We start from the raw sequence: 22,081 nt of genomic DNA, 5'->3' as shown, positions 1-22,081 counted from the left end.
GACCTGCAGCAGGAAGCCTCCAGTTATTGCAGTCGATTGAGCTAAAACAGCAGAGAACTCAAGCATCCATCCACTGTGTGCCAGGCTTAACCCCTACGGCCCAGTGACAGTGGTTAGTAAAGCAGTGTTAGGGAACTAAGTTATAGAAGAAGTATAGGCGGGAATCCACTGTAGTTGCACTTCCCCTTTATACTGGAGAGTTGCACACTGAGAGAAAAAATATGAGTGGCTGTTTTGGCCGGAAGTTTTGCTTTTTCTCTGCACTGTATAGTTACATGCAATCTAACAGCATGAATCTAACATGGCATGTCCTGCAATAAGTATCTTCAATGAAGTGTTTGTGACTGCACTCATTTAGAGGAGCCATCATTTCTACACTGTCCCAGAAGAGATAATTCTCACGGTTATACAGTCGAACGGTTCAAAAGGTTTATTTAGTTTAATACCAGATTCAGAGACTGGTATTGTATTTATCAGTTTATTTTCCACACGTTTTAGTGACTTAGTGACATCCCTGGTGTGTGTCACATCACATCTCACATCTGTAACGTCACCATTGACAAGATTGTGCTGTCACTAAAAGAGTGTGAGGTATTTTTGGCACAGGCTGAAGTGTGTGTGTGTGTGTGTGTGTGTGTGTGTGTGTGTGTGTGTGTGTGTGTGTGTGTGTGTGTGTGTGTGTGTGTGTGTGTGTGTGTGTGTGTGTGTGTGTGTGTGTGTGTGTGTGTGTGTGTGTGTGTGTGTGTGTGTGTGTGTGTGTGTGTGTGTGTGTGTGTGTGTGTGTGTGTGTGTGACGGACAGGAAAGACAGATTGTCCATACATAGAGAAAAGCTTCTTTGTTCCCGGAAACAACACCACACACACAGTGAGTCCCTTGGGCCCCTTTAAGGTCCCAGAACACAGGGCATGAAGCTTATATAATACTTCTATGATATACTCTTGTGCTTTTTCTTTAGGAACCTTTTGAGTGCTCAATATTGTCCTGAACACACATCATATCATTGTATTGTTTTCCCCTTCATATTATATCACTTAAATAATCCCATGATTCTCTAAAGAAGTTACAGATTCCTGTTGCACAATCATTATAACTAATAATAGAGGCACTGTGTTGTTCCAACCGCATAAGGGGTGATAAAGTCTGATTTTTCTATGAGATATCCATAATAGAAGAAGGATCTCATTGAAGATGGCTGGTAAGAGGAACGACGCCGTCGGGTAAGAGCGCATTCAATGTCTAATGTGACTTTCTGATGAGTCCAATAAAGGATACAGGCTGGTAGAGTAGAGAGAGAGAGAGAGACAGAGAGAGAGAGAGAGAGGCAGCTGGCCGAAATCTGCATTTCGATTGCAGAAACACCCCCATACACACACAAACGCGCGCACGGAAACGATCGCGCGCACCCAGCGTACTAGAGTCTCTCGTAAAGGGGCGTGTGTGTGGCTGGCAGGGACTCAAACCCTCTGCATTAGCATCAGTGAAGGAGCCGAGAGCAGTGGCGCACCGGAGAGACGGACGGAGAAATCTAACTTATATCAGATCACCCTGGACTTTTGTATTTATTCGATTTCACATTTTTGGACTGTCTAATTTATCTCCTCACGTTAACCGCATTGGACTCGAGACAGCACTGAATGAAAGGGATCGACACAAGGAAAGAGAGAGATCCTGGTAGATCAGCGGAGAGGAGACTAGTGTGTAGGCGGAGAGGAGAGCGAGTCTCCGGGCATCGGCTGTGCGTCTTTGGCGGGGGAGCCGGGAACGAAGTGGACTGCGCTGTGGTTACCCCCCCCCCCCCCCCCCCCCCCGGCGTAAAAAGGGGGCTTTCTTTCTTGGGGTGAAATAACTTCACTTGATTTTGTTAGGTTGTGGAAACGATCTGGTGTCATTTTGAACAGAATCGGAGAAAGCCTATCGGATCGTATACTACACTTTGCTCCACGCATGTTGGAAGTGGAGAGAGACGGGCTGGATGCCTGCGGGTTTGCGAGTCCTCAAGAAGCAGGTGAATACAGCTGTGTTGGTGTGACTTATGCGCAAACATGCAGTGAACAGCTTTTTCATATTGTGTCCATGAGAGATTCCCCATGGATTTTTTTTTTAATAAACTATAACTAATACGATCCCACTATTGTTTTACACTCCATTCATGTTTTTAAGCAAACATTACATCATGCATGTTCAAACATATTATTTTTTAATTTCATAATTTTTTCCAAATGTCAATGTTCATGTCTGTATTGATTTGAAATTCGCTGAGCGCATAAGCCTGCTCCGTCTCGTTCCGTGCTGAAGTGTGACCCAGTAAGGGCAGCCTTGAGTAAACGACTCGAGGCTACAATAATTTACGCTGTAATTGATTTCACCTAAATTTCGGAGTGCCCGTTGTGATGGTGTCACTGTTGTGTGGGGGCAGCCTTTTTACACAATGTGCGCATCTGGAGAGCTACTGGCGCATACAATACAACAATCCACGGGGACTTGAACAAGGAAGACGCAAAGGGGGAACTCGTGTTGATTAAGTAGTGCAGTGTGTCACATAAAATGATCAATCTCGGATAGGAGCGGAAAGGGGACATCCGGAGGAAATACCCCTACAGTACTCCCCTATCAGCCAACACTTCACTTTGTTAAAGATCACGATGATGTATAGCTTCAGATCTTCACCCAAATGTGCTCTTCGGTTCCATCCATAATGGTGCTTTTAAATGTCCCTGCTGTAGGTCCTATCGTGTCACTACATCTTCCATGGATGTGTGGCTCCTTTTTGTAACAGACAAGAGAGAGAGAGAGAGAGAGAGAGAGAGAGAGAGAGAGAGAGTCAGAGAGAGAGAGAGAGAGAGAGAGAGAGAGAGAGCAAGGTAGGGTAAGAAATTGTGAGTGAGTAAAAAACAGAGAGAGAGAGAGAGAGAGAGAGAGAGAGAGAGAGATAGAGAGAGAAAGAGAGAGAGAGTCTTGTCACTTAACGGACTGCTGGTGCTCTCTGTGACTCAGTGTGCATCTCCGCTTACATTATAGAAGACACGGGATTTTTTTCCTTCTCCACATAGGTTGGCTATATTTGTTATCAAGCCAATCATCAACCTCTGCCAGTCCCCCACTCTGAGCCTATAGAAGCAAAGTGGTCACATTTTTTTGGGAAGGGGTGTGTGTAGGCTATCCCTTTGTATCAGCTGCAGCAGCGCCCTTTTTTTAGACAGATTTGGGTGTAACGTCCAGAGCGCACACGGACGCATTACGCATTCCTAAACCTGCTCACATCTCACCGTCTGTCTTCTCTCCCACAGCTTGAGGATTTGCTGCTGCTGTCGACTCATCATTTGAACGGAGGAGGAGGATTTGGGACACTTTCTTCGTATACATCTTGCGCTTTTTTTGGATTCTTTTTTTTAAATTCTTTTTGGAGAGGATATGGCACTGTCGGCGCTGGAGAGAGGTGCGCTGCAGCCGGTGGCACAGTCGAAAGGAAACAGGAGCTGAATGACAGGATGCCAGCGACCTGAGTCCGCTCTCAGATCCGTTCCAACCGGTTAAAAAAAGAGACACTTCTGTTTTATTTTTCGAGAGACCAATATTTGTCACTAAAGAAACCCCCTGGAGGACTTTCATTTCTATTTTTCTTTTTTATATGCGTAATTTTTATTTTTTTCGGGTGAGAAAACAACAAGGATGCATTGTGGATTAGTCTTTCTCCTGTTCATGGGAATCCCTTTGATGGTCAAGGCTTTCAAAAACGGTAAGTGTCTGTGTGACATCTCATATCCTACCTTTTAAAAAAACAGCCTTTTATGTACTCTGCAAAGTTTACTCATCCCGATATATATTTTTTAGGAGATTAGTTTTGTTTGATCTGCGCTGATCTTTTGGCAAACTCGCGCGGCGCTCACCTGCCCCCATTGTACCAACACAGGAAAATCCCTCTCTTGATAAATACTGAGAGGAATATTGCACACTAGTGACTTTGCGGAGACAATATTAACCCTATGTCTGACTTCGCTGATCTCTGCTAATCTTCCGGCACACTTGCAAAGGCGCTCACTTGCCCACAAGGGAATTAATGTTCTTATAAGACAATATTGCTCAATAATAGTCATTTAGTGGAGACTTTCGTAACCCTCTTTAATTGCGTTTCATTCTTTATTTCACCTATTCTATTCATGGGATTTGTCTTAATATTCTTGCCGTACAGGAAGATATTGCACAGATACTTTTAAAATAATCTGGAATATTCTTTTATTTGAATTTACGCATCCATAGTTTTCGTTTCAGACTCATTGGAATGTATAATAAGCACATTTTGGGATATTTTATGACCTAATTTGAATCCCTGTTGTTAGGGGCCAGCTATCGGGTTAAGAAGGTGTGTGCTTGTGCGCTATAATGAAGTTCGAAAAGTCAGCGCAAATGCTCCTCTCCGTGCGTCAGTTCTTGCTGCTGCTGTTTCGTTTCCATGTTGCGCTTTTTTTAATATTTCACGCATTTCGATTTCATTTCGATTCAAAGGACTTTGTATACCCATCAGAGGTTGGATCCGCAGATGGTGGAAAGGTTTCTATTAAAAGGATGAATACAAAGGAAGATACATATGAGTAGTAGAGGCAGCGGGCCTGTGAAATAAAAGAGCTGTATTTGGTTTTATGATGAAAGTTAGACTGTATGGAGAAGTTTAAAGGAACAGACTGTATCCTATCCGAGCGGCTGTTGACCCCGGTAAATAAAAAATAGAAACTTAATTCGAAGCTTCTCCCGTCAGACTTTTTTCTTTTTTTATTTGGACCGCTTGAACTAAAGTGACCTGGAAGCTGCTGCTTATACTTATTGTACTGTGTGTAGCTCTATTCCTTTCTCTGACTGTGCCACATCATGACATTATACAAGTGTCTACAGTTCACCATAAACAACGTTCCATTTAATTAGACCCAATATTAATAATATTAATAATCATACTGAAATGAATCTCACTAAGCTCTGTGTATTTTTATAGATAGATAGACAGATAGATAGATAGATAGATAGATAGATAGATAGATAGATAGATAGATAGATAGATAGATAGATAGATAGATAGATAGATAGATAGATAGATAGATAGATAGATAGATAGATAGATAGATTTTGGACTGTCATTTGATGATATAACTCAAAAGAAGTTGAAAAGAAGTTTGCATGTTAGTGAGAGAGAAGTCCTATAAGGCTAAGAAGCTTGACATGTGGAAGGCACATGTTAACAACTGATGTAGTCTAGCTTTCCTGTCTCTGTCAGCAGCTATAAATAGGAGCATCAGCTAAAATGTGGAACACAATTTTCATTTTGTTGTGAGCCTTAAATCATTTTTTGTTTTTGTTTTTTGCACTCCCTCACATCCCTCTTGCAGACAAATGTGGAGGCAACATCCGAATATCAACCGCCAACTACCTCACGTCTCCCGGATACCCCATGTCTTACCCCTCCTCCCAGAGATGTGTGTGGGTGATATCTGCGCCGGGTCCCCACCAGCGGATCCTCATCAACTTCAATCCGCATTTCGATCTGGAGGACCGGGAGTGCAAGTGAGTGTGCCGCGAGTTAGTCATCAAGACTTCATGAAAAACAGATGTGCTTCTTTTGGTCGCACAACAGACAAAACAAAAAAAAAATTCTTCTTCATTAAATCAGATTCTTTTTTCCTCCCGTGGGCCCCTTGGTCTGGTCTAAAGTTAGTTGGGAATAAACAGGAGGATAGAGTGAAAACCTCTGTGGAAAATAATAGTTCTGCTTTTTTATGATTAATATGGGTGACTTAAATAACAGCAGCATGAGTGGAATCAAACTGTCTGGGCATCAGTTCAAGGTACCCTTTTGGCCCCCCCCCCCCTTGACCTCACTGTGTGTGGGAGCCACTACTACACCATCATAAGCTGTGTAGAAGCTGTTTGCACAAACATGGACACCTATAAATGTATGTTTATTCATATATGATTGCACGTATACATGTGTGTTCCATGGGGCTGTCATGTGTGTGTGTGATACCCCCACATTGCCCCCTTTCCCTCATGCATATTGCACATGAAACTGCTCCATCTAGTGTCCACAGGCTCACTGAAGCAGTGTCAATGCACTGCTTTGCTCTGACACTACATAGGGCAGCAGGAATGTCTCTCTCACCCCTGCCATTTGGTTTTGGAATGGCCCTAGCTGTTTCGTCCTTGTGGCATGATGTCACCGTTCGTATGATATTGATTCGCATTGCTGAATCTGCGGGTCCGAAAGCCTGACCACAGAGGCTATTCATTCAACTGTGGTCACTTTGAACGCTGCATGAAACACACACACAAAAACATCTTAGTATTCAATTGACTGTTATATTCCCTCTTAAATTCCCATTACGCTCCAAACAAGTGAGAAAATCCATGGACTGGCTCTATAAAAACAAGTCTGGGCTCATTTTATCTTGGCAGTCTCTCTTTAAACACCAGAAACAAGTCAGAATATCTGGCTCGTCTTGGTTGTTTTGCTTTGTTGTTGTTGTTGTTTTTTTACAAAGATTTGAACTCAAAACTAGGGGAAATGATCCATTTTAAAGTGAATCTCTCTCGGTGACAGTTACTCACTGATCCTTATTTGACTTGTAAGCCGCGAGCTGTCGCGCCCAACAAAAGGGCTAAGCGGCTAACCTGTTTGTCAGATAGATAGTTTAAGCCGATGAAATCGGAGACAGACAGTAATGTGATGAGTCTGTGTGTCAGTGGTGGGTTGCCCCGAGGTGAGCCTTTGCGTGGGCAGACTGGATCGCTGTGATTGCCTGTGTGTGTGTGTGTGTGTGTGTGTGTGTGTGTGTGTGTGTGTGTGTGTGTGTGTGTGTGTGTGTGTGTGTGTGTGTGTGTGTGTGTGTGTGTGTGTGTGTGTGTGTGTGTGTGTGTGTGTGTGTGTGTGTGTGTGTGTGTGTGTGTGTGTGTGTGTGTGTGTGTGTGTGTGTGTGTGTGTGTGTGCGTGTGTGTGCGTGTGTTTGATTGTGTGTGGTTTTGGTGCGTGTGCCGGTGCCTCTGTCTCAGCTGTTTGTTGACGCTGCAGGGCTCGGGAGTGAACAGGGCTTTGCTGGATCCTGTTACCGTATGTCTCCGCTCCACCCTAAAAACCTGGACCCTACACTTCTTTTGTCTTCCCTCCAATGGCCCCTGTATACGTTTGCAGGGTTTGGTTTTCAATTTTTTAAATCCCGGATATCCATCCCACTTTAACCTTTCTTTGCTGCTGTCAGAGATTTATGGCAGGCTGAATGCCACTGTCTTTTTAGAGGCTTGGATGCTCCACGCCAATTCTTTTTGGGTCTGATTTCATCACCAGAGGGACTATTAAACTGTCCAAGAGCCACAGTTAGGAGGAGCGAGTGAGGAAGTAGGGGGGGTATAGGCTACAACAATGCTTGTGCTAATCAAATTAGTCAGGAATGAATTTCCTGTGTCTAAACACACACAGTAAAAGGAATTTGGTCCCTGCAGGCTCACCGAAGACAGATTATTTTTCTAGTTTGAAAAAAGGGTTGGGTTTTGAGTGGACTAATCCATCCATGTAGCATTTAACCATCGGCTCTGACATTTGTTCAGCAGCCACACACTTTTTGGAGTGTCAGTTAAAGGCGGAGTCGGCGATTCTGGAAACGCTTGTTGTCAAAATCACTTTGTCAAAATCAAAATCTGTGAATATCTCTTCACAATACGCTAACTGTACATACTGTGTGTGCAGGAAAGAATAACTGATTTTGACAGAAATAATTCTCCAGAATGGCTGACTCAATGCACCTTTAACTGGCTGGGCATACATTTGGTTAGCAGATACAGATGAGTGTGTGGTGGACAACTTTGCATCTGTGAGCGTGTCTCCATCTCCCCCTTTCCCCCCCTCGTGTTGTTGTTTTGGCTCAACCCTATCATGCATTTGGATCAGGCACAGCCTAAGAGAGGGCAGTGTTTTGGTCAGAGGGGTATAAACCACGTGTCTAGAGGATATGCTAACAAATGTCCCTGGCAGATGGCTGCGAAACTTAACTGAGTATCCCATTCATGTGGCCGCGCAGATATTGCACCAGAAAACATGGTCGACCTGACCTACAGCCTTTCCCCCCTATTTTTAACTTGGTGTGCCGTTTCATTTTGAATGTTTTTTAATGGAGTGGTTTTCATGGGACTTTAGTTCCACTTCACATTGTATTCCACCTTCTTCAGATTGACTCAGGCTTTATCCAGCATAGACCAGCCATGACATGACTTCCCTTTTCCCTTCTTTACTTCCAATTATGGCACTAGAATGCAGCATGTGCGGGGGTTATTGTGCTAATCGCTGACAAGGCATGTCATAGTTAACTTGATTATGGGAGGGGGAACAGTTACTTTATTTATCCGTAGACAGTAGTTGGGTGTGATTTGTGCTGGGCCCCCGTCAAGACTCCTTGGGACAACTCCACTCACCAAATCAGCCTTTACATAATGGAAACTGATGAGAGCCAGAATGGTTTCCTTATCTGATGGACTGGCAGAGTGGGTGGAGGCAGAGGTGGGGGCTACAATGCACGCTTCAGTGCACTGCCTTGCAATCTAATTAGTGTGTAAATGGAACACACATGCACCACATGTTCCTCAACATGGCTGTTATCAGCAAACAAAACAAGAAGCACTCAAAGTGGGTGCCCTTAAAAAGAAAAACAGCCGTGGCGGAGTGGAGTCTGGCCGTGGCGGTGTGTTGTTGCACGTGCGTGCTTGCTCTCTCCCCCCCCCCCCCCCCCTTTGACAGGTTTGTTTGGGGAAGTGCAGAGCCCTGTATCCTGAGAGCTGGAGGAGGAAAACACTTCATCACAGAGATAAGGAGACTAAGTGAGCCCTGCCATTCTGAATGCAGAACGTGTTTACCTTTCACGCACCGTTGTAGACTTTCACAGAGTGGAAGTTTTCAGGGGGGGGGGGTGTGCCCTCGCCGCTCTCACAGCTAATGAATTTTGAAGCGAAGGCGCAGACCGCATCGGGGCAAATATTTGAAGTCAATTCAGCTCGGAAAATCAGCAGAATGAGCAAGCTAAGCTCAAGTGAAAAAACTGAAGTAAACAGATATGCCGTTGGTGCTCCGCTCCCTCCCAACACATGCATTCCCTGTTTCTTTGTGATCTGATAAGGGCTGCCCGGCTCCTTTTACTCTGCCATCTGATGGGAAAATGTAGGTTTCAGTGTATTTGAATCTAAGCAATTGACAGACAAGTTTGCGTAAGGCGTTTTGAAGGATCTAATTTGTAAGACTATAGAACTTACTGTTCAAGTAAGATTCTCTGTTCAGAAATCTGAAAAAGTTAAGAGTTTCTAGTGTTCGATTTGCTTTAACAAGACTGAGAGAATCTTTCATTGTGAGCTGCAGGCTGTTCACTCCTGCTGCCTCCATGAGGAGAACCATCTACTTGATGTAGCTACTCCTGACAACATTATGAATCATTGATAGAATCGGATTTGCTGACCAAACCAAAAAAGCAGTTTCTTCTTCAGCACACTGAAATCCCTTGTTGACAGCCAGTCACTCAAGTCAAGGTCAGGCTCCACTCTTGGTTTTGGAAGTATAGCAGAAGAGAGGAGCTAAAAACAGATGCACAAAGAAGACTGTATACCTCATATGTATGGCTTTTTCTCTCTGTCTTGATGGTATTATTTCTGGAACACAATGAAGTTCCAGTGTGACAGACTGTGCAGGAGATAGAAAGAGGGGGGTGTTCAGATGAATGCAATAGGCAGGGTGGTATCAGGCAGCAGAGATATTTGTGGAATTCCTTCTCAAGCAGCTTTGTGGGGGAGAGTGAGCGAAAGGCCTCCCTTTCTCGCCATGCTTCAGAGGTCCGCAAGAGCCCCCTGCCATCAGGTGCCTGTTACTCAAAGCACTGTTTTTCCTCTTTTCTTATTGTGGTCCACTCCTTTCCTTTCTCTGTCCTGCTTGCCCCCTTCTACCCCAAACCTATCCTCCCCCCCGCCCCCCCCAGCCTGAGCTGCCCCTGTGGAGCTCCCGGGCCTGCTGGGAAGGCAAACATTCTCCGCTGTGCACCCTCTACAATAGACATCCTGCCCCTCCTGGCATTCCTGAACCATGCAGTCCCGGGCTCAGAGATGACTAACAGGAGCTCGGGAAGGTGGGGTGGGGGTTAGTGTGGCTTTTAGCCTACCGTTGGTCTATAGTTGGCTCTTTCTTTGTCATGTGGAATCCCACTAACTCCACGCAGATGGCCGCGCTGGTGCCCGACAAAGAGTGCCACCTGTTTTCTGGGAAGTGAAAGTGAGGAGGTCAAAAGGGGCTTCATGGACAAGATCCATAGCTGGCCACTTTCCCTAATTCCCCTCCTATGTCTCCACTTGAAAAGCATGCAAGCAGATCCACTTTAAAGAGCAAAGCAGGTTGACAGCTCAGGGGGTTAGGAGCTTTAAAGCTATAGTGCGTAACTTGTATCGTATAAATGAATGTTGGTTACATTCACGCGTTGACACAAAGTTGTTTAACCCTATCAGCTCCACAAAACTCTCTCTGTTTTTCTTGGTATGACAGCGTACAGCGGAATTATTCGAATCCATGCGCGATCACTGAAGGCTTACCTCATGTAGATGTGCCGACAGTGTAATTACTCATAATAACTCATGGGGCCAAAATAAGTTACTTTTACACTTTAGCTTAAAAGAGCAATGGACGCTCACATCTCAGGAGAGAGGAGCATTAACTTCTTAGAGGATCTAAAAAAAAGCTCCCTCTCCCAGCCCCCCCCCCCCCCCCTTTTACTCCACTCTCACGCTCCTCTGCAAGGCAACCATGGGCAAATAAGGAGAAGTGGGCTGTGCAACCATTTATCAGCCGTTGTCATGGATGAAAATAAATAAGTCAGGAACGCAATACGAACCTTTTTTTTCTAGACAGGCCTGTGGCGGCGGCGTAGGCTTTAAAAGAACGGAAGTGCTGTGACCCTCAGGGGCAGAGGGGACTCTTGAGGGGCCTCGGAGCGACAAGGATGGTTGACAAAACTTACGGCCCATTAGTGGACATTTATTTCTGCTGTCGAATGTTTGCGTCTTTTCAAAGCACATGTCAGACAGGCATCTGCCGCCGGTGGACTTACAGTAAAAGCGTTGCTGAGAAATGGGACACAGGGAAAATAAAGGGTGCGTACGGCGACACCACATCTTTTAAACCACCAGCTTTGACAAAAGCAACTGAAATTATGCACCTGGTGTTTTCCAAAGCAATAGAGTCCCACAGTTCCCAACAATGGAAATCAAATTACGTCTAAAATTACACTGTGTACCTTGGAAGATCTCTCTGGGTAGCACCATATCAAAGGGCAATCCACTTCTTCAAATAGATCTGCTTTGCCCCTTTCACAGCAATTATGCCGAACCTTATTTTGTAAGCATTATAGAATTTCCAGAGAAAAGCAATGTGTGTGCATCTTGAGTTTCGATTACAAACCCCAAATCCATTTGCTATACGTAAAACGAAAATTATATTGAGGTGGGTGAGACGTTCAAGGCACATGAAAGCCGCTCTGTTGATAAAAGCGTTGACCTTGTTAATAAAGCAGAGGGCAGAGAAAGATAGGACGGCAGACCGAGGGTGTTGCATTAGAAAGCCGTTGACCTTCACACTCATTACGCTCGTCCCTCCTCTTCATCTATTCTACACAGAAAGGATTACTTCTCGGCTAATGAGCGGGATTAAAGTAGGTACGTGCACATGTGTGCTTACAAATGCGTGTGTGTGTGTGTGTGTGTGTGTGTGTGTGTGTGTGTGTGTGTGTGTGTGTGTGTGTGTGTGTGTGTGTGTGTGTGTGTGTGTGTGTGTGTGTGTGTGTGTGTGTGTGTGTGTGTGTGTGTGTGTGTGTGTGTGTGTGTGTGTGTGTGTGTGTGTGTGTGTGTGTGTGTGTGTGAGTGACTGAGTGACTGAGTCAAAATACATTAGAGGTAAATGTTCTATTGTGTTTTTGTATTTTTTGAAATGATCAGAAATACAGGTCCTCACTTGGTCACTGCAGTCTGATAGTCCACTGTTGGCAATGTATGTGTGTGTGTGTGTGTGTGTGTGCGCGTGTGTGTGTGTGTGTGTGTGTGTGTGTGTGTGTGTGCGCGCGTGTGTGTGTGTGTGTGTGTGTGCGTGCGTGCGTGTGTTTGTGAAAAAGAGTGACCATGGGGGGAAGCAGCGATGCATTTTCCTTTCTTTCTTTTTTTTCTTTATTTCTATCCACCGGTGAAGTGTTTCACCTTGGCCGCGGCTTTGGAAGGGCAGCCTGATTGAAAAGCTTTCTGGCCGTGGCATCTGCCGTCCTCTCCCGCTGCTCTGTCACAACTTTGATTCATGCACACAACCCCGACCACAAACCGGGAGGCGAGCCACTCTAGCTCACAGCGGGGAGGGGAGGAGAGGTCCACTTCACAGCCGAGGAGTAGAGTAAAAAAGGAGGATCAAGGCAAGAGAGAGAGAAAGAGAGAAAGAAAGATTTGAGACGAGGCCCCGTGCTCATAAATAACCCCGCAGGATTTTAAGCCTCTGTCGCATCATCATCATCTTCGGCGGGCGGCGGCATAAAAAGCGTCTTGCAGTATCACGTGTCGGCCTGTTTTGTTTCACGACTCGATGTGGGAGTTGGTGACTGGTGTTTGCCAGGGATTGAGTGTCACTAAGCTGCTCCTGGCACACAGCTGGTGTATTTTTTTTCTTATTCTTCTTGGTCTTTTTTTCTTTCTTTTTTCCCCAGCCCAAACCATTTACAAGCTTCCCTATATGGCAGTTTATTTTTTGTGGAATGGAGCTGCGGCCCACTCAGCTTAGAGATGTCCGTGGTGGTATGCTCTTTTTAGTTTATTGTTTTGATTTTTTTTTTATCCAAAGCAGATTGCTTGAAAAGGAGCCTTATGGAGAGTCTACATAATTGGAGGAAAACATTTGGTAATCTGGTCTCTCTATCTGGTCACGCATGTGTATCGACTGTAAGAAAATTCATACTCATTTCCCCCTCCGGGGCTGATGAAAAAGCATTAAACACTGAGGCTATGATTCAATTACGCATCTCTGTTTTCCAAAGGACAGTTGGCAGTGAGTGCTGTCTCTCCCCCTCTCCTCCTTTTGCCTCGTATAATATAATTAGCAACAGGTTTTTTTTTCTTTTTTTCTTCTCATCAACAGAGATTTCTCAGTTTATGATGCTGGAATGAAAAAAAAGAAGTGATACATGAATGAGGTATAATTCAAGTTCATATGTGGGTGGCAGAGCAGTAGTCTTGGCTGGGTTATGTCCAAACACACTACCTCCCAGTGTCTTTATTATCTGTGTTTTGCAAGGAAGAAAGGAAAGAGAATTGGGCTTTTTAGTTGAATTGATGGGGGGAGTACTGGACACTTAAATACAGCGTGTCCAGGCTTGTCAGACATGTTTCCTTCAGTGCCATAACCTTGAATGGGGGCTCATGATTTTGATTGATGTGGCCTTGGTCTTATGTGGCCCTGTTTGTTTCCCTAACGCCGGCGGTGCTTATAGATCCTCAAGGGGGTGGCAGGTGGTAGGGGATAAGGGGTAGGGGGGGCCTCAGAAACCACTGGGTTCTTTATTCAAACAACCAAGAAAAGTCTCCAGAGGGCCTCCGGGTGAAGCAAAGTTTGTTTGCGGTGGGTAAGAGGGTATAGGTAGGAAGTAAAGCGGAGGACCCTCTTGTCTCGGCCCCCAGATCCCCGGGGTCATTTTCGGTCAGTGTGTTCGCGCACAGCGGGCTAGTCGGCCTCGCTGGTCTTTCCCCCCACTCAACTGGGTGTAATTCGTCCATAGCAGCAAGCAGACATTGATTGATGGGGTGCTACCCCACTGCTCTCTGATTGAGTTAGAGCCACTCACAATCCCTCGCTTTGTTTGCTCTGTTGCTTGATCTCGCCTCACTAAATTGGCAACATTAGTTATGGTCTTTCTTTTTCATTGCATTTTTTTTCTCTCACGCCTTTAATTCTTTTGTGAGGTGGCAGTAATTGTGAAAAAGGACTGTAAATCCAGCCTCATGGCAACCTTTTTGCCGCATTATCACAGTAGGGAAGCGCTGAAAGTGTTATTAGCAGCCCTGTACCTCTGGCGCCTCTCCAGACTTCTCAGGATGACCCCTGCCTAGAACAGGGATAAGTGACGAGAAGGCCCCCCTATTCAATGCACACTTACTTACACAGTCTTTCTGAGGATCTCACCCTGAAAGCTCAGCTATATGATACTACACACCCTCCAAGTAAGCAGGAAAGTTTGATTGTATGGCCAATAAATGGAAGAGGAAGTCACCTTGTCCTCCAAGTACTGCCAAGGGCTGGCTGGCCATCAGCACTTAGATTGGCCCTGTGATGCCAAGCATTCAGCTTACTTTGCGCAGCACCATGGAAGAGATGCACTGCTTGGCATGTGGCCCTCACAGCACGGCCTCTTTGGCTTTCAAAGTGCTGCATCATTGTAAAAAATAGAGTTCTTTTGCACACTATGAGAACAATGCAGCCATCAGAATGAAATAGAGTATGTGGTTTTATATAAGTTATTGCGTCCAAGGGCTGAGGCACATTCTAAAGGACACCTGGCAACAACTGATCAACTGGCCATGTAAGCAATCAAGTTCTCATTGTAAAAACAATAGACCTTATTTATTATTATCACCATCCTTTTTCCTCTTCCTGCTAAGAGCCAGGAATACTTGTCTGAAGGTTATTTTGCGGTTGGAGGTCAGGTGTGGTCACCGTGTGTGCTTATTATACACACACACTCAAAAGGACAATCTCAGTCTCCTCTCAGGGACTGTTCACAATCTCTCCCCCTCTCCCCCCCAGCCAAGTGGCTACATGTCCAGCCACATGACCGGGTCACCAAGCCCCAGACTGATGGCTGAACCCTAAACCCCCCCACCGCTGCAATAGTAGGGAGGACAGAGAGAAGAGAAAAGAAAAGAGGAGGGAGACTGCTAGAGGGGACGGATGGGGTGTTTAATTGAATAATTCCCAGTGCGGTTATTACTGCTATTGCCCTCGAGGTGCCGAGCCCTTTACATGGCTTCGTAACCATGTAGAAGAATCTAAGAGAGAGAGAGAGAGAGAGAGAGAGAGAGAGAGAGAGAGAGAGAGAGAGAGAGAGAGAGAGAGAGAGAGAGAGAGAGAGAGTCACTATACCTTTTGCTAGATTGATAATATCACCTTTTGCCAAGTATTCATGAGCCTTTTGGCACTATTTCTATTGTATTTGTAAGTGCAATAAGTGCAATTTTGAGGCGCTTGTGCTTGACTGATATTTTCTTTTCATGCTACTTTCTATTCAAGATTCAAGATCTTCTACTATATACTTCTACTACAATTCAGTGGGAGACTACTTCAAATTGTTCCTACGTAGCATTTATCTGATAGTTTATGCACTACCTAGTGCATGTTTGAGCATTATACATTCCATATGAGCTCCACAAACGGACACACACATACATTCCTACATTGCCAACAGGGGACTATCAGACTACAAGTGACCAAGTGAGGACCTCTATTTCTGATTATTTTGAAAATTCAAAAACACAATAGAAAAGTGAATATTAAGGTATTTAGATACTTTAATACTTTTAGAAATCAGATACTTTCTCTCAGGTGGTATTGCAATAGGCGACTTGTTCTTGTTCTTGTAAGGGAGTCGTTTCTCTAGTAAGGTATCTCTACTCTTACTCAATTATGGTTTTCAGCTACTCTTTACACCACTGCTCTATTGTTTCTACTTCTTCCCTCCGTCTATCAACTTGTCTTTGCACCCTTTCTCTATCTCCCTTGGCAGTCTGTTTCCTTACAACCCAACCAACACCACCAACACACCCACATCACACTCCTTCTCCCTTCCTGCCCATTGTGGAGATGCTAGTTTTGAGCAGCACCCAAAAGCTTTTACCTCTAGTTGACCTCAGCCTCAACTCCCCTCCTCCCTCTCGTTTATCTCCCTCTCTCTCTCTCTCTCTCTCTCTCTCTCTCTCTCTCTCTCTCTCTCTCTCTCTCCCAGAGTGCTGCACGCTCCTCAGCTCATTACGCAGCGGGGAGCACCGCTACAGCCTCTCACAGCATCAGGCATAGTCCGTCGTTGCATAGGCCGCTCACTTTTTGGGGTAGGATTGCATATTGGCTGTTGTCATCAGCAGAAGTTACTCGGCAGTCACTTGGTTAATTCCCATGTCCCTGTGCCACGGAAAGTTCAGTGGGTCACTATCTCAAGGTTGGGACATAATCATGTTTAGTAGATCCTACACATGCATTCATGAAGGGAATATCCAGCAATAGTAATGTCCCCTAACGAGCAGTATCTCCTTTCTTGGACTCTTAGTTAAGAACTCTTTGGAGTTTACGGAAAAAAAACAGCATGCATGTTGCCATGTCTAGTCATCCAAGGACACAGTTGAGCTACAAGGAAACACAGACGCCCCTCTCCGGCTCGTATGTGCATGGCCTCCTGCTTAAGAGGCTCTAATGCATTGAGATATTTCACAAATTCATACATTGTGAACTAAGCTGGGGGTTATGGGTCATTAGGTCTTCATTATTCATTATACAGTAGATTGATGTGAAGCCATCTTGTGCTGGCTCGCTCCCTCCCTGCAGGGTGTGCATGTATCCAGTGGCACTGGGTCTTGTAGTTACCCTCTGGGGGGGTGAGGAGTAGGCGACAAGAGCAGAGCAAGGGGGTCAGCGTGTTTATAAGAAGACGGTAGACGCGTCGGCCCTGCTGTGTAAGAGCGTATTGCTCTCAAATGATGTGTAAGTTGAGTGATGATTCAACTAACTGCCAGCACAAATAGTCGCACCAACGCCTTCTCTGGCTTGCATGTGGCCTCCTGCTTAAGAGGCTCTAATGCATTCAGATTGTTCACAAATTCATACTTTGTGAACTAGAAGCTGGGGGTTGTGGGCCATTAAAGTAGATTGAGATGAAGCCATCTTGTGCTCCCTCCCTGCAGGGTGTGCGTGTACCCAGTGCACTGGGTCTTGTAGTTACCCTCGGGGCGGGGGGGATAGGAGTAGGCGACAAGAGCAGGGCAAGGGGGTCAGCGTGTTTATAAAAAGACGGTAGACGCGCGGGCCCTGCTGTGCCCCTTACTCCCAGTGCCCTGTTATTTTTACCCTTGACTTGTCATTGTTGTAACGACCACGGCTTATCATCGCAGCCCTTGCCACAGCACGGACCCCCGTGGAGGGCTCTCTCCCTCTCTCTCCGCTCACCTCTGCTTGGCCCTCTCTCTCTCCTGTGTAATCAGAGATCCTCTCAAATGTCAAGGTGGGACAAATGGGAGCCATTCCCTGCAGTAATGGGCCCCAGAAATGGGCTGGAGTGCTTCCCCTTTCCCTTTCCCTTTCCCTCTCGTCGCCTCTTTAAGAAAAGCCTTTTCATCCCAATTGGCTTGCTTTCTTTCCTTGTATTTTTTTTCTCCGATTTTTATACCAATGTCCCCGCTCTTCTTTTTTTGGCCCTTTGTCTATCATATATCCCCAGAGTGCCTTGCTTTTCTGCGTTAACATGTTAAACCTTTTCAGGATTGCGTGTAGAACTGGTGTGTTTCATAAAAGCCCTCAGTAAAGCCCATTGATATGGCTTTGATACTATTAAGTGTTTCTTAGAAATGTGCCCTGAAGGGTTTGTCGCTTCATTTGCAAAAGTATACATTTACACATGAATATTCATACTGCACACTAAGCTCGTAGAAGGAGCTCCCGTATGCTAAGCCATCTCATTTCCGATGTTCACTTCAGCATGGGAAAAAAAGTGCTAAATGTGTATTTCCATTTTGCCACGGGGAGTTTTCTAATTAATTGTAATTACCCATTCTCAGTGTATTCAGTCGAATATTCTAAACCCTGCTAACGACTGCAGCTATTGTGTACGGCTTTTATACAGTCTTAAACTTTACACATCAGCAAAGCACCGCAGGTCGATTATTTTCACTGATGAAAACTGTGGCTTGTAGTTTTGTACCGCTGAGCAAGACGGTCTTTACTGTAAAATGTAGTGAACATTGTCCTCTTGGAGCAGCAAGCACAATTACTTTTTAATGCATACAATTTAGTTTTAAACCAATCAGCCACATCGAAAACATAGATATTATTGATTGATAATAAGGGCAAACACTGAGCTCGTTATTGTCAGGTCAAATAGGACTAATGGATAACAGTCAAGAGCAAATATACTGATTATTTGTGTAAACTTCTAATTCAAAATTCAAATGTCTACATTAAAACTGTTGGCTCTTATTGACTTCACCATTTAATGAAGGAAGGTCAAACAAAGTGTCAATAACAGGATGACTGAAAATACACACAGCTCTGCTTTGGCCTTGTAGGCACGTCACATTCGCCCATGGGAATTGAAGGCGAGTCAGCTGAACATACTTGAGTGTTGCCAGGGTTTAGAGTGCCATAGGCCTTACATGTGAGGTGAGTGCCGGGGTCTGCTAACAGTAGCTGCTTTTGTGGTATTCCCCCTGCTTGTCTGAAGCCCACCCCCCCTTACAGCAGGAAGCCCCCTCCCCTCCCCTCGGGGCAGAATCCCCCCATTCGACAGTCTGTGTGTGTGTGCTCATATTTCCAAATAAAGGATTATTGTGCGTGTTGCAAAGGGATGGGGGTTGGGGGGGGGGGGGGGGGTGCAATAATTGAGTCTAAATAGCCAAATTCATTAATTTGATTGTGGGTGACAGCTAGATCTCTCGACAGTATAATTAGGAAATCTAATGGATGGAGGCACGCTGAATCCATCAATGCTAATGATAATTGCTGCCCGGGAAAGTGAACATGCTTTTTAACAAACGTGTGGGGGCCAAGGCCGCCGCACAATCTGAAATCTAAAAATATGAAAGAGCTGAGTCTAACCTTGTGCGGGGGGGACGCCCAAAGGGGGCCAGTTGGAGGGGTCTAGGTGTGGGGGAATATCCATCTTTTTTTTGTATCTTCTACTATCCCATCACAGTGTGCTGTTGAGCAAAGCAATCATTCCCCTTCTCCCCCCCCCCCTAACCCCCCCCCCCCCCCCCCCCCACTTCTGAACCCATCTGCTCTGATTGGTGGGTGTTGTATCCCGCTGGGTGGGTTTGCCACATTCTGAGGCCTTCAACTACAAGATTTCTTTGCAAGTGGAGACACATCAGTGGAGAGGGCGATCGCTATAAGAAAACATTCTGAACATTGATTTCACACTTTGCGGTTCAACGTTGAGATCTTCATCCTCAATGAAAATGGAAACGTCGGCGAGTCAATTAGGGTTAATGTCTTAGGCTGAGAATTAAGATGCGCACTCTCTTCACTGCCACAGTTCTTTTTATTTTACTGTCTGAGTTGACGCTGACTGGACGGGGCCCAAGGAAAGAGGGGAACCTGTTATTCTGGTGCGGGTTAATTAATGTCACATGCAAGAGGGAGGCAGTGTAAGGGGGAGGGAAAGCAGAGAAAAAAAAAGAGGGACCATTTTTGTATTTTTCAGCACAAGTACTGTATGTCCCCTCCAGGCTCGGAAAAAGTAAGTCAGAGATCAGCTTGTCTAGTGGCCCCCTTCTACTAACGGTAATGATGTTTTTTCTGGAGCCCCCAAAGTGACAGTTTGTTAGCCGTGACTCGTTAACAACTAAGTCCTTTTTTTCCCTGGCTAAGTCCCTTAGGGCCTCACAGAGAGTTGTCCAAAGCCCCGTTGTTTAGGGCCTTTTCACTTGTGTGTTACCCCATGGACGTTTTGACATGTTTTTAGGTCTTTTTTTTTCCGTGCAAGAGCAAGTTACAGTGTGCAGCCTCAATTATGAGAAATGCCAGAGAAAAAGTGCAGGCCCTTGTTCTATGACGCAGCTGGGCTCCAAACAGGAGTAATAGCACAAAAGAAAGAGCTCTTGTTCTTGGGGCTTTCCACAGCATGCTTGAGCTTAAGAAAAAATGCACTGATTACAAAAAACTAAACCAATCGCACAGGGGTTTATGCAGTCTTTCATAGGGTTCTTATCCCATTGCCTAGGATTGTATTGCTTCTTGTAGAACCATATCAAGCAGGCACTTATAGACGGAGGACAGATTATTTCCATGGGAAAGCTTCAGGGCAATATAACTGTTATATTGTTAGGGCCGGGCGGTTTGTCGCCTTCTCTTTGGCTTTGCGAGGAGGTCTAATGTTCTTGTTTGACACTATGGCGGATTGCTTTCTCTCTCTCTCTCTGTGCCTGAAGAAAGAAGGCAGGCTAATACATTTGAGGCGGCGAAGCGAAGGTCGTTGAGAATTACATTCACCCGCTCGCCCGCCCACCGCTCTCCTACCCCTCTCTTTTTGTCCCTTTAATTTCCCCATCGGATTGGCAAAAGCATTTTCACTATTAGCAGCAGTGTTGTAGGCAGTTTACGGTGTGTGTGTGTGTGTGTGTGTGTGTGTGTGTGTGTGTGTGTGTGTGTGTGTGTGTGTGTGTGTGTGTGTGTGTGTGTGTGTGTGTGTGTGTGTGTGTGTGTGTGTGTGTGTGTGTGTGTGTGTGTGTGTGTGTGTGTGTGTGTGTGTGTGTGTGTGTGTCTGTGTGTCGTGGCGGACCAACACGGACCAGACAAATAGGTGCATGGCTCAACTGGATTGTACTGTCAGGAGGAATAGAAAGAACAACAGCCCCTGAGAAAAGGAATCTAATTTGTGCTTGGTGGGTCAGGTTGTCAGGGCACAGATGAGAGGAAACCTCCAACACTGTTAGGCTTGAGATCAGGCCGCATGTTCATGTTCTCCTTGTATGATCCTAGATAGACATTGTTAACTGTTCCCTTTTCTTCCCTAAAGACTGTCAAACCTAGAAGTGAGACAGTACAGGTGTTAAAACAATAGATTAGAACTACATTTAACACGACTGGCTACGGGACTCTCTTAAAGGAGGCATCAAACGGCCCTGCCAAGCGTTTTTTTTCCCCCATAATGTCTACCAGATGATAAGGCCTCGGATGGATGTGTGTCAGCGGGGCGTGTGGACCCACTGGCCCAAAACGCTGCTGGAGTTCTGGCTGACGCACCAGTCATTTAGGAACAAATAGAGACACTTAGGAGAATGGAGGTCTCTTCTTTCTCTCCTGCTTTCCTGGCTTCCCTCGAACACTCATAGCATAGCAAGGACCCCCCAGGGCGCTTTCTCTATTCCATCTGCATCCTTCTGTCCCGCTGCTCTGCCTGCTTTGCAAGGGCTATTTGAGCCCATGGTAAAAAAAGAAAGAAGCAATAAACAGCTTTTCTGGAGGTGTGAAGAGCCCAAATAGAAAAGAAAAACGAGAGTATTCCTTCTTGTTTGGGCGCCATATAAGGAGCTTGTGATGATAGGCGACATACATGTATTGGTTGGCTGGCATGTTTTCATGTGCGCACACACAAACAACAAAACCACACACACACACACACACACACTTGCTTAGCTTGCTACAGCTGTACTGCAGCTTGCTCTTCTCTCCTTTATCGCAGTGATGCATCTCCGCATCAATTTTTTAGGCGCCAGGCAATGCTCAGTTTTTGGCAGTTGCAGGGTTGGGAGGGGGAAGTGTGTGCGTGTGTGTGTGTGTGTGTGTGTGTGTGTGTGTGTGTGTGCGTGTGCGCGTGTGCGCGTGTGTGTGTGTGCGTGTGTGTGTGTGTGTGAGATGTCTGCAGAGAGAGAGGCTCTGAGGTGAATTATAAGCCTGCTGATGGAACAGAGCGGGGGCCACGGAAAGATTGATGTTCTCCGTTGTGAGCCGGGAAGCAAAAGATGGAGATGGAAACTGATTGCACAAATAAACACTTGCTGAAGAAATCTCACTGCAGCATCTCCTTGGGAATATTCTTTCAAATTCCCGCTGAAGAACACTGTCAAATTCACACATGCCGAAACCTATGGCATCAGACGAAGTTCAGCTTCATTTTAGAAAATGCGTTTAGTTTACCAGTATGCATGCCCTCCTTTAAGTGACAACTGCAGTCAGAGCAGTTCGAGCAGCGAGTTATCTAGCTATCTCTAGTTATCTCCTGATTAGATAAAGGATTGTTGGATACGAGAAACTTTTTAAATGCATACTAGATATACATAGTATATACAGTACA

The 22,081-nt window shown here is 45.4% G+C and overlaps 1 protein-coding gene across 3 annotated transcripts in view; it reads left to right on the top strand.

The window, feature by feature from the left end:
• Window positions 1-1,490: 1,490 nt before the first annotated feature.
• Window positions 1,491-22,081, top strand: part of nrp1a (neuropilin 1a) — a 70,788-nt gene continuing 50,197 nt past the window's right edge. For 2 of the 3 annotated variants that reach the window (XM_080050348.1, XM_080050346.1), the window contains exons 1-3: window positions 1,491-2,007; window positions 3,290-3,738; window positions 5,378-5,552. In XM_080050348.1, the coding sequence (XP_079906474.1) occupies window positions 3,672-3,738; window positions 5,378-5,552 (242 nt within the window). In that variant the 5' untranslated portion in view covers window positions 1,491-2,007; window positions 3,290-3,671. Of the gene's footprint in view, window positions 2,008-3,221; window positions 3,739-5,377; window positions 5,553-22,081 lie in introns of those variants that run through there. The other variant, XM_080050347.1, reaches the window with a different exon arrangement.

The sequence above is a fragment of the Ammodytes marinus genome (genome assembly GCF_949987685.1).
Source record: "Ammodytes marinus genome assembly, chromosome: 21".
In the NCBI taxonomy this organism is placed as follows: domain Eukaryota; kingdom Metazoa; phylum Chordata; class Actinopteri; order Uranoscopiformes; family Ammodytidae; genus Ammodytes; species Ammodytes marinus.
This window is presented reverse-complemented; position numbering and strand designations above follow the sequence as displayed.